Source organism: Colias croceus, chromosome 15, assembly GCF_905220415.1.
Source record: "Colias croceus chromosome 15, ilColCroc2.1".
Lineage (NCBI taxonomy): Eukaryota > Metazoa > Arthropoda > Insecta > Lepidoptera > Pieridae > Colias > Colias croceus.
The window spans coordinates 5140912-5162544 of record NC_059551.1 but is presented as its reverse complement, the minus strand read 5'-3'; the positions used below and the strand labels follow the sequence as shown (position 1 = coordinate 5162544).

Below are 21633 nucleotides of genomic sequence, written 5' to 3'. Positions count from 1 at the left end.
AAAAGTAGAATATATACATGTATATAAAGTGTAAACTTTATAATAATAAGAATATAAGTAATAAGACAAAAGAATACATTATAAAATGCTCGTTAATTAGGTAACAGGACGAATTTACAGATCAACGGAGCTTTATCGGGAAATTATATTCGATATAATGTAATAATAATGTATTTTTTAATTGAAATATTAATAATACTCTTGCTAGCAAGACTATTATTAATATTTGGATAATATTACTTGGATAACACATAAAAAAATCATAATCCTAACCATTTTCATAGTAAAAATTGCGTAACCTCACAAAATCCCCGAACCACGTGTAGTTTCACTAACAACGACGTGCATTTATGACACACGTAGGAAATGACGAGGAGTAATATCCTTTTTAATATTCATGTATTTGTTTTCGCCCACACGCTGACACTTTACCGATGGTCGAGTATTAATTACGAATACTCCGCATGAGCGCGCATACATTGTGCATTTTCATCATAACTCGATAGCAAATAACGCAGGCCGTGGAGTATGGAGTATGCATTTGATATTATTGGCCATTGGGGTAGGTAGAGGAATTTGCGTGGATTTTCAATAATTTGTAGCAACGTAGCGTTTTGTGAAGTGGCATAACTATGCATTGAAACTTCATTCTGCGATTGTGTTGTATTATTTCTTAACGTAATGATTGGCTTAAAATACGTTTAATTGATATTTTAAAATGCTATCTTTAATTAATATTTAACAAAAATTACTACTCATAACAAAATGTTATTGATCAAACCGGCCAGCAAGAAATTCTTGTCTATTACCTGTGTGTTTAAATCTTAATTTTGAGATGATTAAACGAAGAAAATTTAAATAAATTTTATCTGGGATTATACGTAGATACTCAAAGAAAATATTAACTTCAGCTGTACAAAAGCGTTGTCCTAGATGAGACTTGAAAATGAAATAAGATAGGCAATGAAAATGAGTAAAATAATTTAATTGGCTCTATCAGTACATTTATAACTAATTATCTTAGTGATATAGGTAGACGTATGAATATTTCCTTCAGTCACGGCATCACGCTTGAATAGCTTAATAGGCTTCGTTAATTATTTTGTGTGTTTGTTGTTGTCAGAACGAAAGAACACTTAACAAATTTGCGCCAAAAATAAAATAAAAATATTAAATCGAACTAAACAGCTATTCAAACGAATCAAGTCAGCTATATAAAATATAAAGTACCTACCCCTATAGTATTCAATGAACGGGTATATTATAAAATTTTATCTGTTTAAACAATATCCTATTAATAAATCCGACAAATACGTTAAGTATCAATGACAACAAAATGCTTACTTTCGATACAAAAAATCAAGTACCCCGGCATCAATTTCACTTTGCAAATAAACGTATTAAGATTGCTAACAAAAACAAGAACACACAGATTACTCTCACTGCTTTCACCGAATCTATTAAACACGCATCCTCGAGTACTGTTAATCTCTTAAGAAATCGGATTAGCGAAGTGACAACAAACAAGACAATCCGCAAAATATTTTGTCAATTTTATGTCACTATTGGTGGTCTAATCCCCATTTCCTCGATGACATTTTGCCAAATACCCTTTTAAAAGCGAAAATTGAATATCAACATGACGCTCGGCTCACCTTTGTTGCATTATGATGTGACAAAAACATTTTGTTTCTTGTTACTTTCACTTGAATAAATATGAGCACTTTGTCAAGTGTCTTACGCGTCGTTATTAAAATGTATTCTTTAATATTCGTTTGATTGAGGTATATTAAGTACTCGAGGTTCGCAATATTTAAGTCATCATTGACATACGATATTATATAGAATGTGGTATTTGTATATGGTAAAACAGCTCAGAGTCTATAACGAATAACAAGACTCATCTACTATTTATATATTACACTTAAAATACATAAGATTATTTTCTAAATATTTAAGTATCTGTAGTTATCTAATAAGTTTATGATGAAATGATACTTTAACAAAATATTCTTGCATTCAGTAGTTTCTTAACAATAAAAAATTAGTCCCCCAGTTTATATAAATTGATAATTATTTTCTTAAAGTAGCGTAGTTTTTGATCCTTTAGTATTTTAATTATATTTAATACCTACTAATAGTGATTAGGTTATTTTTATTAACATAGAGACGAATAAAAATACGCTCACAGAAGTTTTTACTAAATGCAAATATAATTCGTAGCAGCAATAAGGTAGGTGATTGTTGCTTTCAAAATATCGTTTTCAGATAAACATTCCAAAAGACAATTATCAGAGCGGATAATTAAGCTGAAGCTTCGATAAATACAATATTTTATGGAAAATATCTCCTCGCGATATTTTCGTAGCTGTTAGATACGCCTTTCTCAAGATCGTTTCCATGGCAACCAATGCCGCTGCTTATGATTTTCCCAGACTTGAGAACGAAAACAACATTGAAGGACCTCGATGACCTTTGCTAATAATTATAAGCCAACTATGAACTTTCAATTATCGTTGTTATATATGAAAGAGTTCAATTAACTTGAAGTTATTTAGTATATATAAAAAAAAAACCTTTTTTTTTAAATAATATCATGTTGTAGGTAATAAAAATAATAAAACAACTAGGTTAACATTATAATTATATGAGGTGACGTAATTTTCTAATTATGGTGTTATTAAATTTAAAGCTTTTTAATAATTTAATATGTTCATAGACGTAGTAAAACTTTTCACTATCAAAGAGCTCAAAGCCTCTGTCGCTGCAGCAAAGATGCTAATTGGTTCATTTCAGAATTTGCCTTTGAGAATATTAAATTAGTCTTTATAAACTTTTTAGTACTCTTTCATAGCATCGAAAGTTTATTAATATGACTTCAAATTTTGTAAAATAAAGTGGTTTTATATTCTCGTCTACTTAACTCTTCAATAATTTTGTTGACTCGTATGTCTCTCTTTTCTTATTTTCTAGTCATAATCATTTTAATTAGGTATATACGTATTTGAAAAATAAATTGCACAATAATAGGAGTCGCATTCTTTTCCCCAGTTAGGTATCAAATTTTGAAAAATATCCTTCTAATGACCTTAAATAGTTCTATAAAGCTGGCTTTATTAGGTGCAAGTAACCAGTTAATATCAGGCCTGGAGCGTTCGTTTTTTGCAGGAGCACCCGAATCAAGCACCTTCGCCGCAACAAATGTTCGCCCATTCCGGTAATTTATTTTTTTACTCAATAAATAACTCATATGTCAAAACTTTGGACGTCGGCCGCAAGCCAAGTGATATATTGGATCTTGTCACACAAGTGAACCTTTTTTAATGCGCTTCCCGATTAATTAATAGTTCATTGTGGTTTCACCGTTTATACTAATGAGCCGTCTATTGTACCGGTGCCTTTGGATAACATTCCGTGAATAGCATTTTTTAGGATGTGAACAAATTGGAGGCTCGAATGCATCTCGTTATGATTGACGTGTTAGTGCCATACATGTTATTATGCACTGCGCTTATTGAAATCATTTGTGTTGATATTCGATTTATTCTTCGAATCAATAGGCGTTGTGGTCTAATTGACTACTGCTCTTAAAATATAAATGGTGGTTTTAAAATACATTTTACTAATAAACACACTGAATAATAAGACAGTACTACTGAATACTTTAATGTAATGGCCATTCCCACAAGACGAGAAGCTATGCAAGGAACAGTACTCGCTCATTTATGTTACAGATCTTATAATAAAGTGTACGGATTATATTTATTATTTTTAATAGCCCCAGATGGACTAAGTAAAATAAAACTTATAATTACAGTAAAAATAATGTGTATTTGCAATAAATATAAGACAATCAGTTTCACTGCCAATCGTATGACCCAGATAAAGAGTTCTAAGGTTTATATTGTTTCTAATATTCAGTATTCTGTAGGGATTTTCATAAATACAGAAAGCTAATATTGTCTCATAGGGGCGCAATAGATACGCGCTACTCGCGTCTTGATTATAATCCTTTCATACATTATTCTCATAGATTGCTGTAGTTTATATTGTGGTCTTGTATTCAGTGTTTAAACCACCTTGGTATAAAGAGGATATAATACACTTTTTACGTTATATATAAAACGCAGTTACATATTACTTAACTTCGTAAAACGTACCCCAAAATCTTTGTAACTCTGTAATTAATATTTTTAATATACCCTAAATATTTATGAATAAATAAATAAATTTTATGTAAAGCTGTTTTAAGCTTAAGGATACAATATATTCCATGAAATCATAAACATCCTATATATTGTACATAATATTACGTTTATTTAGTTTGTCCTGACCACAGTGGAGGGAGAACAATACATAACTATGTATAGATATTACAGTAAATAAATCTAGGTGATTTCTCTGCGTAATCATTAGCAATTGCATCCACAAATGTTTTAATTTTTCCAGTTGTTGTTAAAAAAAGATGAACTCATATTACCTGCATTGTATACTTTATCTACATGAAACAAGATCAATACTTTACCGGCGTTTCGTGACCTTTTTAACAGTGATTCATATAAAACCAATCAATCACATATTTATAGAACAATAACTTATATATTGTTTTGTATTATTTTCTTATCTAGACTTTTTAAAATTGACCCTAAAAGATAAAATTATCATAGGGCATTCGTGAAAGTATATAAGAAGATTTTCATAGGTAAGTTGGGGATACTATTGGCGATGCCACGCTTGGTTTTCTGGGCGTTGGCCCTGCTAGTGGCCGGCGGGGCTGCGGATCCCGTTGAGCCGAATGTCATTCCACCGAAAATAGGTAAGACATACAGAAAAGCTTTTGGATTGTTCATACAACAAAACAAATACTCATACAATTAAAAAAAAAGATAATACTTTTTCTTAAAGAAAGTTAAGGAGATAGGATTTAAATGCAGTTATCGTGAGTTTTCACAAAAATATTTTAGTTTGCTTGATCAGTGTATAAGCTGTTCTTTTGGAGAATGTAATTAGCTATCGAACCTGAATATTATTTTTTCTAAGTGAGATTCCTCGATTTTGGTACATTATACTATCTACGTAGTGATAAATTGAAATTGTCATTCTCAGCGAGCAGGACTGTATTTCCAATGATACCTTATTCAAAATGTTAATTGAATTATTAGGGAGGTACTTATAATGAATTTCGTACATAATAACTAAATTTTTTTCGTACATAATAAATAACTAAAAAATATGTTGATGTTACTTTTAATTTCAGCGGATTCGGTGTTTTTAAAGAAACAAGTTCATCTCTTGACTTTATACTTTCACGTGAACGAACCTCTTCAAGACCCGCAGTTAAAGGCCATCGCTGACTCATGGGATCTTGAGAGAAACATCGAGAAATACAGTGTACGTATTTTTCATTTTCAATATGTATTAAGTAATAATTATTATATGCTTGTCAAAAGTGGCTTATTCACAAAAAGCTAGCCAAGTTCTCATTTGATTTTCATGTTTGGATAAACGAAAGGAAAGATTTGCTATGCTAATATATAATAATATTAAATATGTTTGGGAGCGTTAATATTTTAAGGAGGTAGTAGATTAGAGATAAAATACAACAAACATTTTTAAATGCTACAGGTATTAAATAATATTATTCAGAACACCCCACTAACGTTGAACTGTATTTTTGCAAAAAATGTTAACGAAATCGTACGCTGAGATGAAATGAAAATACTTTAACATATTCAAAGGAATACCACACGGTAATACGGAGAACTTTTATAACATCGAAATTGAACGTTCCCCAAACTTTAATTTAATCTTATGAGCTATAGGTTTTGTATTATAAAAGTTATTACTTATTATCTGTTTAAAGGCTTTCCATTATTTATTATTTTTTTATTATTACAGAATGTTACTGCCGTAAGAATCTTCACTAGTCTCAGGAACTATGGCATGCTCCTGCCTCGTTCTGTTCCCTTCTTGATCTTGGAACCGACTCACCAATTTGAGGCTGTTACATTATTCAACGTCTTCCAATCAGCTAAAGATTATGACACTTTCTACAGAACGGCTGTACATCTACGTGACGTGGTTAATGAGGGGCTATTCGTATACGTTTTAGCAGTCTCTACAGTTCACCATCCCGAAACGCAGGGTATTATCGTACCACCCTTGTATGATGTGTTCCCGTCATATTATCACAACGGGGAAATCATGAACATAGCTCGCAGAGTTAACATTCACGGCAAGCGTTTGACTGAATACTATCCACAAACATTCTTATGGGATGACAATGTGGTCATCAGGTGGAATACTACAATCTGGCCCTATCTAGAGAACAGTGACATCGTCACATCTTACTTCTCACAGGATTACGCTTTGAATACCCTGTATTATAACAATCACGTGACGTACCCATTCTGGTTGAGTGGAAAGAATGGACCACTCAGAAAATATAAACGTGGGGAATATCTGTGGTACTTCCATAAACAGTTATTGACCCGCTACTATATGGAACGTCTTTCAAATGGTCTGAGTGAAGTTCCCGAACTTGGTTTTGATGTTGTTGAAGATGGCTTCACGAGCGGCCTTGTATATGAAAACGGTATACCTTATCCTACGAGACCTAACAACCTTCACGTAAATCATCCCGTATATTTGGACATCGTTGACCAAATAAAAACATACATTCGTCGTATTAAAGATGCTATTGATTTGGGTTACGTAGTATCGGTGAGATTATTTTTGATTTACTCTATTTTAACTTTTGCAATTGGGTAATATTATATTATATACTCCTGATAAAATGTTTACGTTTCTTATAGAGCACGGGAGAGCATATTAATTTGAGGACACCTGATGCTATAAATGTTATCGGAAATATTATAGAGGGAAATGTGGATTCCCCGAACTTGAACTTCTATGGCAGCCTTATCAATTCCTGGAAACTTCTCCTTGGAAACGCAATAACTAACGGAAATATGTATTCAAAGCAGTAAGTACTTTATGTTGGTAAATTTTCAAATGAAATGTATAAAAATATCTTTGCATTTATTTTACTAGATTATTTTATCTATAGAATTTATTATGTTGTTTTCGAGAGTTATCTTTTATGGTGCTTAATAAAATTTAATTATTATTTAGACATGTGCCTCTCGTCGTGCCTTCAGCGTTAGAGAACTATCAAACAAGTATGTGGGATCCAGCATTCTACATGATTTGGAAGCAAGCCTTCAAACTATTCTCCTTATGGTCATCGTACTTGCCAGAATATACTCACGAAGAATTAGCTCTGCCAACAGTTAACATCAAGAAAGTGGAAGTCGATAAACTAGTCACTTACTTCGAGTACAAGTATTTAAATGTTACCAACGCTCTGTGTTTGAACTCAGAAGAGAGTAAGTATAGATCTGTTAATGTTATCAACTTAATAATGGCAAGTTTGTTGTCAAGAGCTTATTTAATTTGTCTTTCGTTAAGAGCTTATTTATTTTGAAAATAATGAGTTTTTCTCATTAATTTTTAATCTTTATGAGTTAACTGGATCGTGTATATTTGTTACATAATTATTATTTCATGTGGTTTGCAGGTAAAGTTGTGGCTGATGATGTCAGTGTCTTAGTCCAGAGACCTCAACTGACCAATAAGGTATTCACTGTTCGGGTGAACGTGAAGAGTGATGTTGCTAAGAAGGTGGTAGTCAGATTCTTCTTAGCTCCTAAATACGATAGCAATGGGTACGAGATTCCATTACATCTTAACACTGAGAACATCTTCCAATTGGATCAGTTTGTGTACCAATGTGAGTATAATGAAGTTATAATGGGGAATTTATTCCATCGTTAGAATGTTCTAACGATGAAATAAAATATATGAATAAGAGGCTATAAGGTAGAGAATAAAGCAGCTCAGATAAATTTTATAAATAGGTATTTTTTAAAATTGAATACGACGGAAGCTTGTCATTGTAATTTTACGCTAATTTTAATTAATTGCTAATCTACATTATTTGAATGAGATATGCAATAGGAAACGAATTAATATATTTTCTAATAAGAATTTTGGATGACTTATGCCCGTTTTCACCAACAACCCGTAAAATTTAAGTGTCACCTAAGTCACTTTAGGGGATACCTAACGTAAAATTTGCTTTCACCGACGGATAAGTGTCACTTATATCGTTAGGTAGCCCTTAAAATTTAGGGGGTGAATATTCGATCCCCTAACGTTTAAGTGACAGATATTTATCCTATTTAACGTATTAAAAATGGATAGCGACGACGATACAAATATTTAGAAGCAATTGAAGTTATAGAATTATAAAATAACCGAGTTTTGTTAAGGCGAACGCGAATTTACTGCGAAAGATCAAAAGGATTAAAAAAAATATGATGACAGATAAATTTTGTACACGTTTTCTCTTTTCTGCCATTATTCTTTATACCTAATATAATTACAAACACCAAAGAAAAATAACACGAATCAAACAATGAATGCAACCGGCAACAAAATCAAAAAACCTAAATAATTTCACGAAGCAACTTGAGTCACGCGATGACATTGTCATTTGTCATTAAAAATGTCACTGTGAAGTTTGATTTTAGACAAAATATAAAAAGTTGTGTTTTTTTTATGGTTTTATATATTTTTAAGGTAACAAACTCAATATTTACACATAAACTAAGTAAAATCAAGTGATTTTTCAACTAAATATCAATAGAATCCTATAATCGATACACTTTTCGACTAACATTGCGTAGCATCCCCACACTAAACGTCACTTAACTAGGGTTCTCTTATTTAGGTGACCCTTAGGATGGTGAAACAGAATTTAGGTTAGGTAGTGATTTGAAGGGTCCCTTAAAATAAGGAACCCTTACTTAGGAGAATGTTTAGGGGTTACTGGTGAAATCGGGCAAACTTATAGGTTTATAAAGTTCCATAAAAATTACATGCACTACCATACACTTATGTATTCCAGTACCGGTTGGTGAGCATGTAATCAAACGGGAATCAACTAGTAACATATATACAATCGACCAATGGTACTCCAGTTATGAAGTCTACCAAAAGGCTCTGGACGCATTGAACGGAAAGGGACAGTTTGTTGTTGATGGCAAACAGTTCTTCGATGGATACCCTCGCAGAATGATGTTGCCTAAAGGTTTGTTCATTATTTCAAGTCTTATGTTATGAATTAAAATATTTCATTTTTGTGAAGCACTGTTTTGTATGGATGTAAATGATACATATTATATTATGTCATCGAGAAATATAGTTTTCAGACCTAGACGTTAACCACCGACATTATAGGAAGAATATTCTAATAAGATGTCGTACCTAAATAGCTCGCGAGTAGCTTTACCTGTAAAATATTTACAATATTCTAATTAGACGGTCTAGACTCTAGCCAATAAGTCAACTAATAAATCTAATATCATATTATACGAAATTCATTTTCCTATAATAGTATGATTATCTGGTTCAATTACTTCAGTTAGCCTTATACAAATTTCATATCACACAATACATTAGAAATATGTAGCTATATAAAATATTTAATTTTCTGCACAGGTCGTGTTGGAGGCATGCCCTTCCAACTCATCGTCTTCATCTCCGACTACATCGCACCAGAAACTCCATACGGCCAGGGTGTTAATCCCGAAAGCACCTTCGGCATTGGAACCGGCGCCCGTAGAATGACTGCCTTCCCCCTGGACTATCCCTTCGACAGACCACTACACCAGTACCAAGTTGAGAACCTAAGCAATATGTTAGTCCAAGACGTACTGATTCACCATAAACCAACTCCTGAAATATATGTACCCCAGTAATATGAGTAATTGTATGTTACTTAGTGCGATTTGCCAAAGATTTGATATTATATTATGTAAGTAGTGTGTTTATAGGTAGTGTTTCAATTTATGATGATTGTTCCTTTAACTCCTCGAGGAGCATAGGGCCTCTTGAGTTTCATTTATAGTATGTGTTTATTGTATTTATACTTTTATAGATATCATTGTATGTAATATAATCAGCTGTTCAGATCTCACACATTTAAATATACCTATTATTCAAATTATGTATTTCACATATAACCATCCAATCATGACAATAGTTAATAGATGTAGTTAGTGTGTGTACAGTGTATCTAGATATTTATGTAGTGTAGAATATTGTATTTTATTGCATATTAAATGTAAACATGCATAGTGTATACCTCTTGTTTCATTTACTTCATTTCCTTTATCCCTATTAAGACTATTTCAACTTTATCCATTATCCCTGATTGCAAAAAGCTATTATATTATGTACCACGGGCGAAGCCAGAGTAGACGTTGGTTAAGAAGTAGTAAATTTTAAACTGCTAAAGTGAATTATGCCCGATTTCACCAATAACCCCTAAACAGTCTCCTAAGTAAGGGTTGACCCTTCAAATCACTACCGAACCTAACGATTTAGGTGACACTTATCTGTCTGTGAAAGCAAATTTTACGTTAGGTATCCCCTAAATTGACTTAGGTGACACTTAAATTTTACGGGTTGTTGGTGAAAACGGGCATTAAAGTAGTTATATTATAATTATTCTCTGAGTTTGTATGTTTTAACATTTTATACTTGTGTATTAAATTAAACGAACTGCTGAGAAATAGCACATGTGTAGAAAAAGATTAAAAATTTAGAAAGAAAATTCAAATAAAGGTCTGAAAAAATAGTTATAGATATACAGGGTATCCCACTGTTGGTATACCTACTAATCTCAAAGGTTATAGTTTTGCATACGCTGAGTACGTAAAAAATACTTATAAAATTCCAGACACTTTTTTTTCAAATAGATGAATTCTTGAGTTTTAAGAATTCATCTCATCTTGTGTACACCCATAACAAGCATGAAGCAACCCGCCTAATTTTGCAACCAGCACGTGAGCTATCTTTTAATATTATATTTTCATAGATGAAATGCTCACATTAGGGAAGCGGTATACGCCGGCTGCGCGAAGTTAGAGAAGAAAACATGGATTTTCAGAAAAAAATTAGCAAAAAATTTTTGGCGTAATTTTGTTGTATTTTTTACGTGATTAGTGTACATGCAAAACTTTCTAAATCGTAGAATCGTAGAGATAGGCCTATTTTTAATTAAAATTTAGCATCATCAACCTTTCTTTGAAATTTAGTTGAAAATCAGTCTCCCAAATGTTTGAGAAAGACATTGAACTTACGCCATCTATCTTTATTTTCAGTAAACTCCAATTGACTATAATGCCATCTAGTAAATTTGTACCAATCTGTATAAAGTAGAGTCTTGTTTGTTCATATTATATTTTTAGGTTACTATTCGTATACTACTGGATGGCATTATAATGAAATATGATCAAAACGTTAGGATAAGTTAATGATATTGATAGATAATAGGTGTGGTTGTACTCGTTATAACTCTGGCATAAAATAATATAAATATTTTACCCATATAAAAGCGCTCTATGCCTCTATCTAATCGTTCAATACATAATATACTAAGTATTCGTATAAAAATAGTAATATAAGCACAAAAATTTTAATATTTTACGTTTTTCAAAACTTTTACGATACCTATATTTTTATATTATCCTAATCCCAATGGGGACAAATCCAACTAACCAAAAATTAAAATCTGTTCAGTTATGAGAGGTGAAACTAAATCTATTTTCTACAGCTTCTCCCCGCGGGTTCGCTCGCATTTGAGTTGTAAATCTAAACCATTCTCGTATATAGAAATAATGACTAAAACTGCCTTTCTCGTATTTCTCTCATCAAACGTCGAACCATGCAAGTCTTGAAGTATTAAAGAAAATTGTATAATATGTATATCTATACTAATATTATAAAGCTGAAGAGTTTGTTTGTTTGTTTGAACGCGCTAATCTCGGGAACTACTGGTCCGATTTGAAAAATTCTTTCGGTATTAGATAGCTCATTTATCGAGGAAAACTGTTTTACGGTAAGTAATGAACAAAAAAAAACTTTTAATTTAAGTAGGTATTTTTAATTTATAGTTTCATTTTTTAGTCAGGACTTATAATTAGATTACATCACGTAAAATAAATTAGAAATTATTCCGTTAAAATTAACTAGAATAATTTAAATGTAGAGACATGTTTAGTTATAAGGTACAAAATAATTTTATATCGTTATTTATTTATATTACATATCTAGTAATAATTTTGTATCAACTTGCTGTTGGTAAAGACATCTATTAGATAATTTTACTTACATAAATACTAACAATCCATTTGATTTGTTATGTAGTTAGTTTATAAATGACAATAATAACACTTGCAAAAAATGTGATATCAGTAGAGTTGCGCAATGGTATGAGAATTTTAAAAATTTGTGAGAGTCCTATTATTATCTATACCTACTTTATTACCTTGCTTGAATAATGCTGATTTCCTAAAACATCAGCTCTTCTCTCTCTTAAATATATTTTTATGAAAAAACAATGTGAAAGTTTGTGACGATCGACTTATTATTATTTTTATTTTCACGAAAAAGTTACAGGACCGATAAGGCTGAAATTTTACAGTAATATAGGTTACATCAGAAAACCATCATCATAGGTTACATCAAACACCGGCCGCGGCGAGGCATTGACTCTATTAATTTTTGACATTTTTCTAGAGAAATAGAGTTCCATTCTTGTAAGAAAACGTCGTACAGCTCACTTAAATTTCGACACTGTATTTGAAACCTTTTTCTTTACTTCGAACCACAGATTCTCTATTGGGTTTAGGTCAGGGCTTTTAGCTGGCCAGGCCAAAACAGAAACTGACATCGCTGTTAGAAATTCCTTGAGAGTGTGTGTGCAGTGTGCTTTGGATCATTGTCATGCTGGAATGTCTAAATAACCGGTAGAACTTCTTCAGCATAAGATAACATTGTTTCTTCTAGCATAATTTTGTATTGGAATTGATCCATGTTACCTTCTATCAACTTTACAGGTCCAATACCATGTCCAGAAAAGCACCCCCAAATTTTCACATTTCCACCACCTTGCTTTAATGTAACTTTCGTATACTTAGGGTCGAATTCTGTATTCGGAGGACGTCGAACATAACGTTTTCTATCGGAACATACTCTGTTTATTTTCGTTTCGTCAGAGAAAAGTACATTTTTCCAATGTCGCACAGTCCAATTTTCATATTTTCTTGCAAATCTAAGCCTGTGACAAAGTTTCAACATGGGTACTTTTCTTGCTATCCGACCATGCAATTTTTCTTCTACCAAACGTCTTCGAATACTGCGTGCTGAGATTGCTGAAGGGTTATTTTCCCCGAAATATTCTTTCCTGAGCTCATTGGACCCTTTAAAAGGATTTGTTTCGCCATACGGACGATGTTTCGGTCATCTCGAGGAGTTGTTTTTCTCTGTCTTAGCATACGTGGGACATCCGAAGTTGTTTTATACGTATCAAAATGCCTTATGGCGTGGAAAACCATAGTTTTTGAACATTGCAGATGGTCAGCTACCTTTTTATAAGACCAATTCTTCCCGCGAAGTTTTATTTTAACTTCCCTAATAGATTTATAACAACTTTTATTTTTTTAATAAGAAGTAATCACTTTTAATCTTTTGCAACACTAAATGGCACCAAAATTATACAAACAGTAACCTACAACCACAAATCGAGTCGAGTTTTCTCAATTCCAATTTGAATAAAAGTATAAACTGTTTAGCGTTCTTAATTATGTGACCAGCCAGTTAATTGGAATACAATGTTTAGAAGTAGTGTAAAAAGTTTGTTTATTAATTTTTAGGCTAATCACGTGTATTAATAAATACAGTGATTTGTTGGAAAAGTATTTCGATATCGAGAAAAATAAAAATAATTATATGAAATTAGTTATGCATCTTCGTCTGAAAAAATCTTCCCTTTGTATCAGCGTTCTTAATTATATGACCACCACTGTATATATTATATATGTTACGGCTAAAGGTAGGTGAGAACATAAACTTAAGATTAGCCGGCCAAACTTAGGTTTATCTTCGACGAGGTGTTAATGTTTGTTCTATCTTTAGCCGGCTAAACTTAAGTGTAACCGCAGGCCCTTGGCTAAAAATGTAGAAGGAAATGGAAAAGGAAACAATGTAATAATGTTTACTATTTTGACACGAAATATGCTAGAACTGACTCGTTATTGTTTTACTTGCCCATTACAGACAGGTTTAAGTGTTAAAATCAAGCCCTCCGCCGGCCCGGCCGCGGCGCGGCGCGCCCATCGAATACATTTTTAGCCGTTTCGTTTCGGTTAATGTGCACATTAACCGGCTAAAGATGGAATATCACGACGCAAACAAACATGTTATCGAACTTTAGCTGCTTCTCGAAGATAAACCTAAGTTTAGCCGGCTAATCTTAAGTTTATGTTCACACCTACCTTTAGCCGTAACATCCATACTAATATTATAAATGCGAAAGTAACTCTGTCTGTCTGTCTGTCTGTTACTCAATCACGCCTAAACTACTGAACCAATTTGAATGAAATTTGGTATGGAGATATTTTGATACCCGAGAAAGGACATAGGCTACCTTTTATTGCGAAATAAGTACCACGGGCGAAGCCGGGGCGGACCACTAGTATATTATATAGCTATAATATAGCTATAGACATAATTAATTGTGCGCGCGGGTGAAACCGCATGGCGCAGTTAGTACTCAGTAAAACAATGAAAAAATCTATATCTAATATATAAAAATCAATGCCACTTTTCGTTGTAATTCCATAACTCGAGAACGGCTGAACCGATTTCGATAATTCTTTTTTTATTATATTCCTTGAAGTACGAGGATGGTTCTTATGTAGAGAAAACGTTAATATGTACCACGGGCGAAGCCGGGGCGGACCGCTAGTATATGTATAAAAATGAAACCCGTTTCGCGTTGTCACGACATCACGTGTGATCGGCTGAACCGATTTCGATAATTATTTTTTTATTATATTCCTTGAAGTAGGATGGTTCTTATGTAGAGAAAATGTAAATATGTACTACGCGCGAAGCCGGGGCGGACCGCTAGTATGATATAGTATAGTCGAGACATTTTTAATGTTCATTATTTAAGAAAACAATAATATCGTGATAATAACATCTCACCCTTGATAAAGGTAAATGTCACCTTAATTATAAGAGTGGCCCTGATCTTCGACTTAGAGAGATTGATAAGTTTGGAAATGTTCGATTGCTCGTAAAAATGCTTCAATTAAGATAATTCTTATCAAATAATGTTGTTACAGGCGAAATTAACATTTAATTCATTGACAATTGGTTCATTTTTGTATTTTTTTTCCACATTTCTAGATTGTTGTTATTAGAAAGGCTAATTTACAAAATTTTCCTATCACTTACTACTTAACTTTGTAAGTAAGTCGTGGGTAAAAAAAAAGTATTTTTTAAACTAAATATACAAAAAATTTATGTTATTGTTTTAATTTATGATAGACATAGGCTTTGAATAGAACCTACTTAAGTTTTTCTTTGAAGTGATAAATGGATGTTTGGAAGTTGCTTTTATTTTTAGAGATATCAACATTCACATTAAATTTATACATGGGCAAGTAACTTTTTGAGTCACTTCTTCACGCCTTATCCATTCAACCAACGTAAATAGTTTGAGACGTGAAAAAGGAGGGATACGTATGCCACCGGAACGGGAACTATGCGGGTGTTTCCTTGGCTACTGTTGTCGCCCGGTCAGCTATTTCTGTCTGCTATGTCCTAGCCCCTATCATTAAATATATACAATAAGACTGATAAAATTAATATTTGTTACTGAATAAATGTTTTTGATTTTTTTTTTGATACAAACTTACCTATTATACAAAAACAAATCATTAAAATAGGTCGAGTGGTTTAGGAAAAAATTGACACAATTAAATTATAATATTTATTGATAGATTGATTGTATTAAATTTACTTGAAATTATGTTAAGGCACTGAGATAATAGTATGATTTGTAAACAATTCTCACATGATGATTGTTGAAATATTATTTCATTCGTAGCATGCATGACTCTTATCACTTGATGCAAGTCGTGCAAAAAGACTAGCTTATTTCCTTTTGTTTTTTAAATATGTTGTTTTTGTATAGATAGCACCAATAGATATAATAAGGTTATATTGGAGATTGTATACGTACGAATGAATCCAATAAAAAAAACATATAACGTTAAATTAATAAAATCTATTTAGGTACATATTTTATTATAATAAATCTGTAGAAGGGTCAATTCTGTACATTGAAAATATTGAAAAAATAAATAGCAGGTGGTGTTACTGGATCGATACCAAAACCAAATATGTGATTAAAATTTTTTGTCTGTCTATCTTTCTGTCTATCTGTGTGTTCAGGCATCACATGAAAAGTAACGGTTCAATTTTGATGAAACTTGGTGTAATTATACCTTATTTTCTTGGGCATAAAATGGGATACTATTTATATTTTTGTCCTGAAAAAATACGTACAAAAAAAACTTAATTTTACTTAATTTTTCCGCGCGGACGGAATCGCGGGCGGAAGCTAGTATTAAATATAACAATAACCATACCGTAGATAAGTATATACATAATTAGGTTTCTAATTAAGTAATCCATACTAATATTATAAATGCGAAAGTAACTCTGTCTGTCTGTCTGTTACTCAATCACGCCTTAACTACTGAACCAATTTGCATGAAATTTGGTATAGAGATATACCTAGGATTAAGAAAAGAGAAAGGACATAGGATAGGTTTTATCCCGAAAATCAAACGGGAACGGGAACTATGCGGGTTTTTCTTTGACTGCGCGGGCGATGCCGCGGGTGGAAAGCTAGTTAGTAATATAATGTTTAGTTTTGATTATAATAAACTTTTTGTATTGTATCAACCTTGCTCTGCTGTTATTAGGTGCATACGAATGAAATATCAGCTTAAATGCAGATAAAAAATAAGGATGATGTCGAGATAAAAACAACAAAAGCACTTTTACGATAACAATAATAATTATTGAACTAGCTTACCGCCCGCGGCTTCGCCCGCTTTGCCTAAAACCTAATAAATTATATACTAAAACCTACCTCTTGAATCACTCTATCTATTAAAAAAACCGCATCAAAATCCGTTGCGCAGTTTTAAAGATTTAAGCATACAAAGTGACATAGGGACTTATGGACAGAGAAAGCGACTTTGTTTTATACTATGTAGTGATTATGATTATGTAAACATTGCAGAAAGAAAACCTTTTGAAGTTTCAAGTATACTGTTGACTGTTAACCCCTACAGTTATAGTCGCGTGATTTACAGGTATATGCAGGAATACTCAGAGACTGTTAAAATAAATACCTCTGTCCAAAAGTTGGTGAAAATATAATGATGATTATACATATATTATAAGGAAAATTTAATATCTGTAAGATAAAAAATATCATTGCCACATGAAAGTTATTCTTAAAATTATAAGTTGGTGGTTGTAATTGATTGTAATTAATAAGTAATAAAATTTTCTTTTCGATAGGAAAATTTAATAAAAAATATCAAAACAGGTCTAAACTACTGGAATATGAAATTTTAAACTTTGCACCAAACTTTCCGAACAAGTGCACGAAAAAAATATTATTTAAAATTCACTTCCCAAGAAGCTCACATAAAATAAAAAATTTGTATTATGCTACTAACCATGAAATACATATTTAGAGATCGTGGGCTGAAAGAAAGAACAATTGCATCTTGTTTAAATAATCGATCAATTATTTCTTTCTTATTTTCAAAGAATTGCACTTTTATCTAATAATAATCTAAGTATACTAATATTGTAAAGCTGAAGAGTTCGTTTGTTTGTTAGTTTGTTTGAACGCGCTAATCTCACAAACTACTGGTCCGATTTGAAAAATTCTTTCGGTGTTATATAGCCCATTTATCGAGGAAGGCTAAGGAAGACTATATATTATCATCACGCTAAGACCAACAGTAGCGGAGCCACGCGGATGAAATCGCGCGGAGCAGCTAGTTAAGAATATAAATTAATTAGCTAGCTTAGAACTTCAGAAACTTTCTTTGTAATCGATATATTCGTTGACAACAGCCAACACGAAGCGTCTCCTGACCCCATGAAAGGTCACTGCAGATACACGATAAAGAACAATCCCAAATATTATTATGTACGTTTATGAAAGAGATAACGTTTATGAATTTAGTATAAAAAGTGCGAGAGGAAAGTAGTGAGGCACAGTTACCGTTCGGTCTGGCAACCATGAAGACTGTCTTGGTTCTAGCGAGTTTGGTGGCCCTGGCTTTGGCCGGGAGCATTGTAGTTCCGCCTCAAGCACCCAACGTTTACAGAGAGAAGTCTGGTAAGATATGACACAACTTCATTAAAAGTCCTTATTTAATTAAGTGAAATATTTACCAAATAAATTAAATTCAGTTAAAGTTCACATAAGCAATATTTTTTGTTTTGATGAGTATTAAGAATTTTAAATATTATATTAAGTGCTGTGAATTAACTAAAATTAATAAAGGAAATAACTAATATGAAACTCGAGGCAAAAATATAAACGCACGGGCGCAAATTCTAAAAACATGTCCACAATAAAATACTATTAGAATATTCAAACTTTAAATATTTTATTGTCGACATGTTTTTAGAATTTGCGCCCGTTCGTTTAGCCTCAAACACACCTCAACTCAACTTAAATCTGTATAAAGTTACGGCCTAGTCGATGCTTTGTGTTGTTGTTCTATTACAAGTATTAGAAGAAGATGCCTTATTAGTGTCTGTATATCTTATTACGACCTGAATTGCATTTGTTTATTCATAATACAATAACAAAACTTCTTAAGACAATTTAATACATATATTTTTATCTTTCAGTCGACAATGAGTTCGTTACGAAGCAGATGGAAATACTCAAGCTCATGTACCACTCTGGTCAAATAAACCCCGAGGCTGAGTACTACAAAATTGGCAAGGACTACGACATTGAAGCCAACATCAACAACTACTCTGTAAGTTTCATATTAGTGATATTAAAATGATTTTTCATAACATATAATAAAACTCCTTGTAACAAAATTATAAATTGATTTCAGAACCAAAAAGCTGTTGAGGAATTCTTGGACTTATGGAAAGTTGGATTCCTTCCCAAGAGCATTCCCTTCTCGATCTTCAATGAGAAATCGAAACAAGAAGCCGTAGCTTTCTTCCACGTGCTTTACTACGCCAAGGACTTCGACACCTTCTACAAGACTGCCGCTTTCGCTCGCATATACTTGAACGAAGGCCAGTTCTTGTATGCTTACTACATTGCTGTGCTCCACCGTCCCGACACAAAGGGAATTGTTCTCCCAGCTCCTTATGAAGCCTACCCTGAACTCTTCACCAACGTTGATGTTTGGTACAAAATCAACCGCGTCAAAATGGAACAAGGCGTGAGCGCTGTTGAATTCGGATCCGAATACGGTGTTGTCCAAGAAAACGACAAATACGTCTTCTACGCTAACTACTCTGACTACTTCACCTACCCTGGTGAAGAACACAAGATTTCGTACTTCACTGAAGATATTGGTCTTAACGCTTACTACTACTACTTCCACGCTTTCTTCCCATTCTGGTTGGAGAGCGACGTACAGCCCGTCCTGAAGGAACACCGTGGCGAGATCTACTACTATTTCTACCAACAACTCTTGGCTCGCTACTACCTTGAACGTCTATCAAACGGCATTGGTGAAATTCCTGAATTCTCATGGAACAAGCAAATTGTACCTGGTTACAGGCCAATGATGAAATACTACAACAACTTCGCTCAAAGACCCCAATACTACCAGATTCCTTACGAATCCCAAGTCAAGGAAGTGCAACTCCTCGAGGCTTATGAAAACAGCTTCATTCAAAATCTGCTACAAGGACACGTTAAGTCTGTGAGTATGAAAATTTAAAGTTATCTAGCATCTTTAACATTCATTTCTGCTTTAGATGCTTAAAAAAAGTTCCATTTTTTGTTGATGATGAAATTAAGAAATTAAAGAAAAATTATATTTAATGTTTTTTTTTTCAACAGTACAACCAGGACGTTGACTTCCACAACTCCAAATCTGTTAACTTCGTTGGAAACTTCTGGCAAGCTAACGCTGACTTGTATTCTAAAGTTGGTCCATGGAAGCAGCCTTACTCTTATGAAGGAATTGCTCGTTACTTATTGAGTGCTGCCCCTGAATCTTTTGAAAAGTAAGTAAATATTTTATTGAATGTCGAATTACTAAGGTTTAATATCATTATTAATTTAGAAATGGTTCAATCTTTTACTTTCCTACATCACAATATGATAAGAAGGTCCAAGACTGTTTACAAATTTACAATCTGTCAATCTATTAAAATACTTCGGTATTGGTATTTAAATATCTTAACTTTTTAACTCATTATTTTAACAACTTTATTTATCATTTCAGGTACAGGTTTGTACCAGCTGCTCTTGACTTCTACCAGACATCTCTTCGTGACCCAGTCTTCTACCAGCTCTACAGCAAGATCTTGAAATACTTCATTGACTTCAAGAACTCCCTGATTCCATACACCCAAGATGTCCTCCACTACGTTGGAGTTAAGATCAACGACGTTAAGGTCGACAAACTGGTCACCTACTTCGACTACTATGACTTCGAAGTTACCAACGCTGTATGCTTGACCCAAGAAGAAATGAAGTCCAACAAATTCCCCTTCTATGTTGTCCGCCAACCACGTCTTAACCACAAGCCGTTCTCCGTCTCCATTGATGTTAAGTCTGACGTTGAAGGCGACGCCGTGTTCAAGATCTTCCTTGGACCTAAATACAGCAGCCAAGGTTACCCCATCTCTCTTGAAGACAACTGGATGAACTTCGTTGAGTTGGACTGGTTCGTGCAGAAGCTTAGCAAGGGACAAAACAAGTTTGAGCGTAAATCCTCTGACTTCTACTACGTAAGGGAAGATTCCGCCCCCGTTCGCGAAGTACTCAAGATGCTCGGAGAAGGCAAAGTGCCCGTCGACATGTCTGTCAAGCCTGGTGCTTTCCCCAAACGCCTTGTTCTGCCTAAGGGTAACAAGGGAGGTTATCCATTCCAGATCTTCGTTGTTGCGTACCCCTACCAACAGGCTGCCAAGCAAGTCGAATCCATCAAGGTATTCGCCAACGACAACAAGCCCTTGGGCTACCCTCTGGACCGCCCAGTCAACGAGGTCTACTTCAAGCAGCCCAACATGTTCTTCGAGGATGTCCACGTGTACCACGAGGGAGAACTCTACGCTTATGAGTACAATGTTCCTTACTACACCATTCATAATAATGAAGTTAACAAGCACTAAGAGATTATAGTAATCTGGGCGATATAATGGCAATTCAAATGTGTGTGTAAAATATGTATAAATAAATATTTAATTAATTTTTACTTTTAATTTTTTATTTCTATTAAACTATTCCTAGATAACATAAATATAACACAAGTAAGTGTTTAAGTTTATAAATAAAAAGAAAATAGGTTTCATGAATTACATTCTGAACTCTAAACGAAGAGCAGTTGACTATAAAACAGAACAAAAACTCATAATCACATGTACACATACAAATATAATAACATTAAAAATACGTATCTATCACTT

At 33.2% G+C, this 21633-nt stretch overlaps 1 protein-coding gene across 1 annotated transcript; it reads left to right on the top strand.

Annotated features, from left to right (window-relative positions):
• The first annotated feature begins 4725 nt into the window (after positions 1-4725).
• LOC123697705 lies at positions 4726-21422 on the top strand. The gene is made up of 13 exons (XM_045644237.1): positions 4726-4816; positions 5258-5391; positions 5899-6723; positions 6816-6985; positions 7135-7388; positions 7580-7792; positions 8972-9154; positions 9565-9812; positions 18226-18352; positions 18874-19007; positions 19092-19919; positions 20060-20226; positions 20448-21422. Exons 1-13 carry the CDS (start codon positions 4726-4728, stop codon positions 21337-21339), a joined length of 4266 nt encoding a protein of 1421 aa, XP_045500193.1. The 3' UTR covers positions 21340-21422.
• The last annotated feature ends 211 nt before the right edge of the window (positions 21423-21633 follow it).

Bases quoted from the DNA above. Each gene is read 5' to 3' on its own strand.
- LOC123697705 (XM_045644237.1), top strand. From the start codon at position 4,726: ATGCCACGCTTGGTTTTCTGGGCGTTGGCCCTGCTAGTGGCCGGCGGG. The intron at 18,353-18,873 runs GTAAGATATGAC...TTTATCTTTCAG, and splicing joins CGTTTACAGAGAGAAGTCTG to TCGACAATGAGTTCGTTACG. The intron at 19,008-19,091 runs GTAAGTTTCATA...AATTGATTTCAG, and splicing joins CCAACATCAACAACTACTCT to AACCAAAAAGCTGTTGAGGA.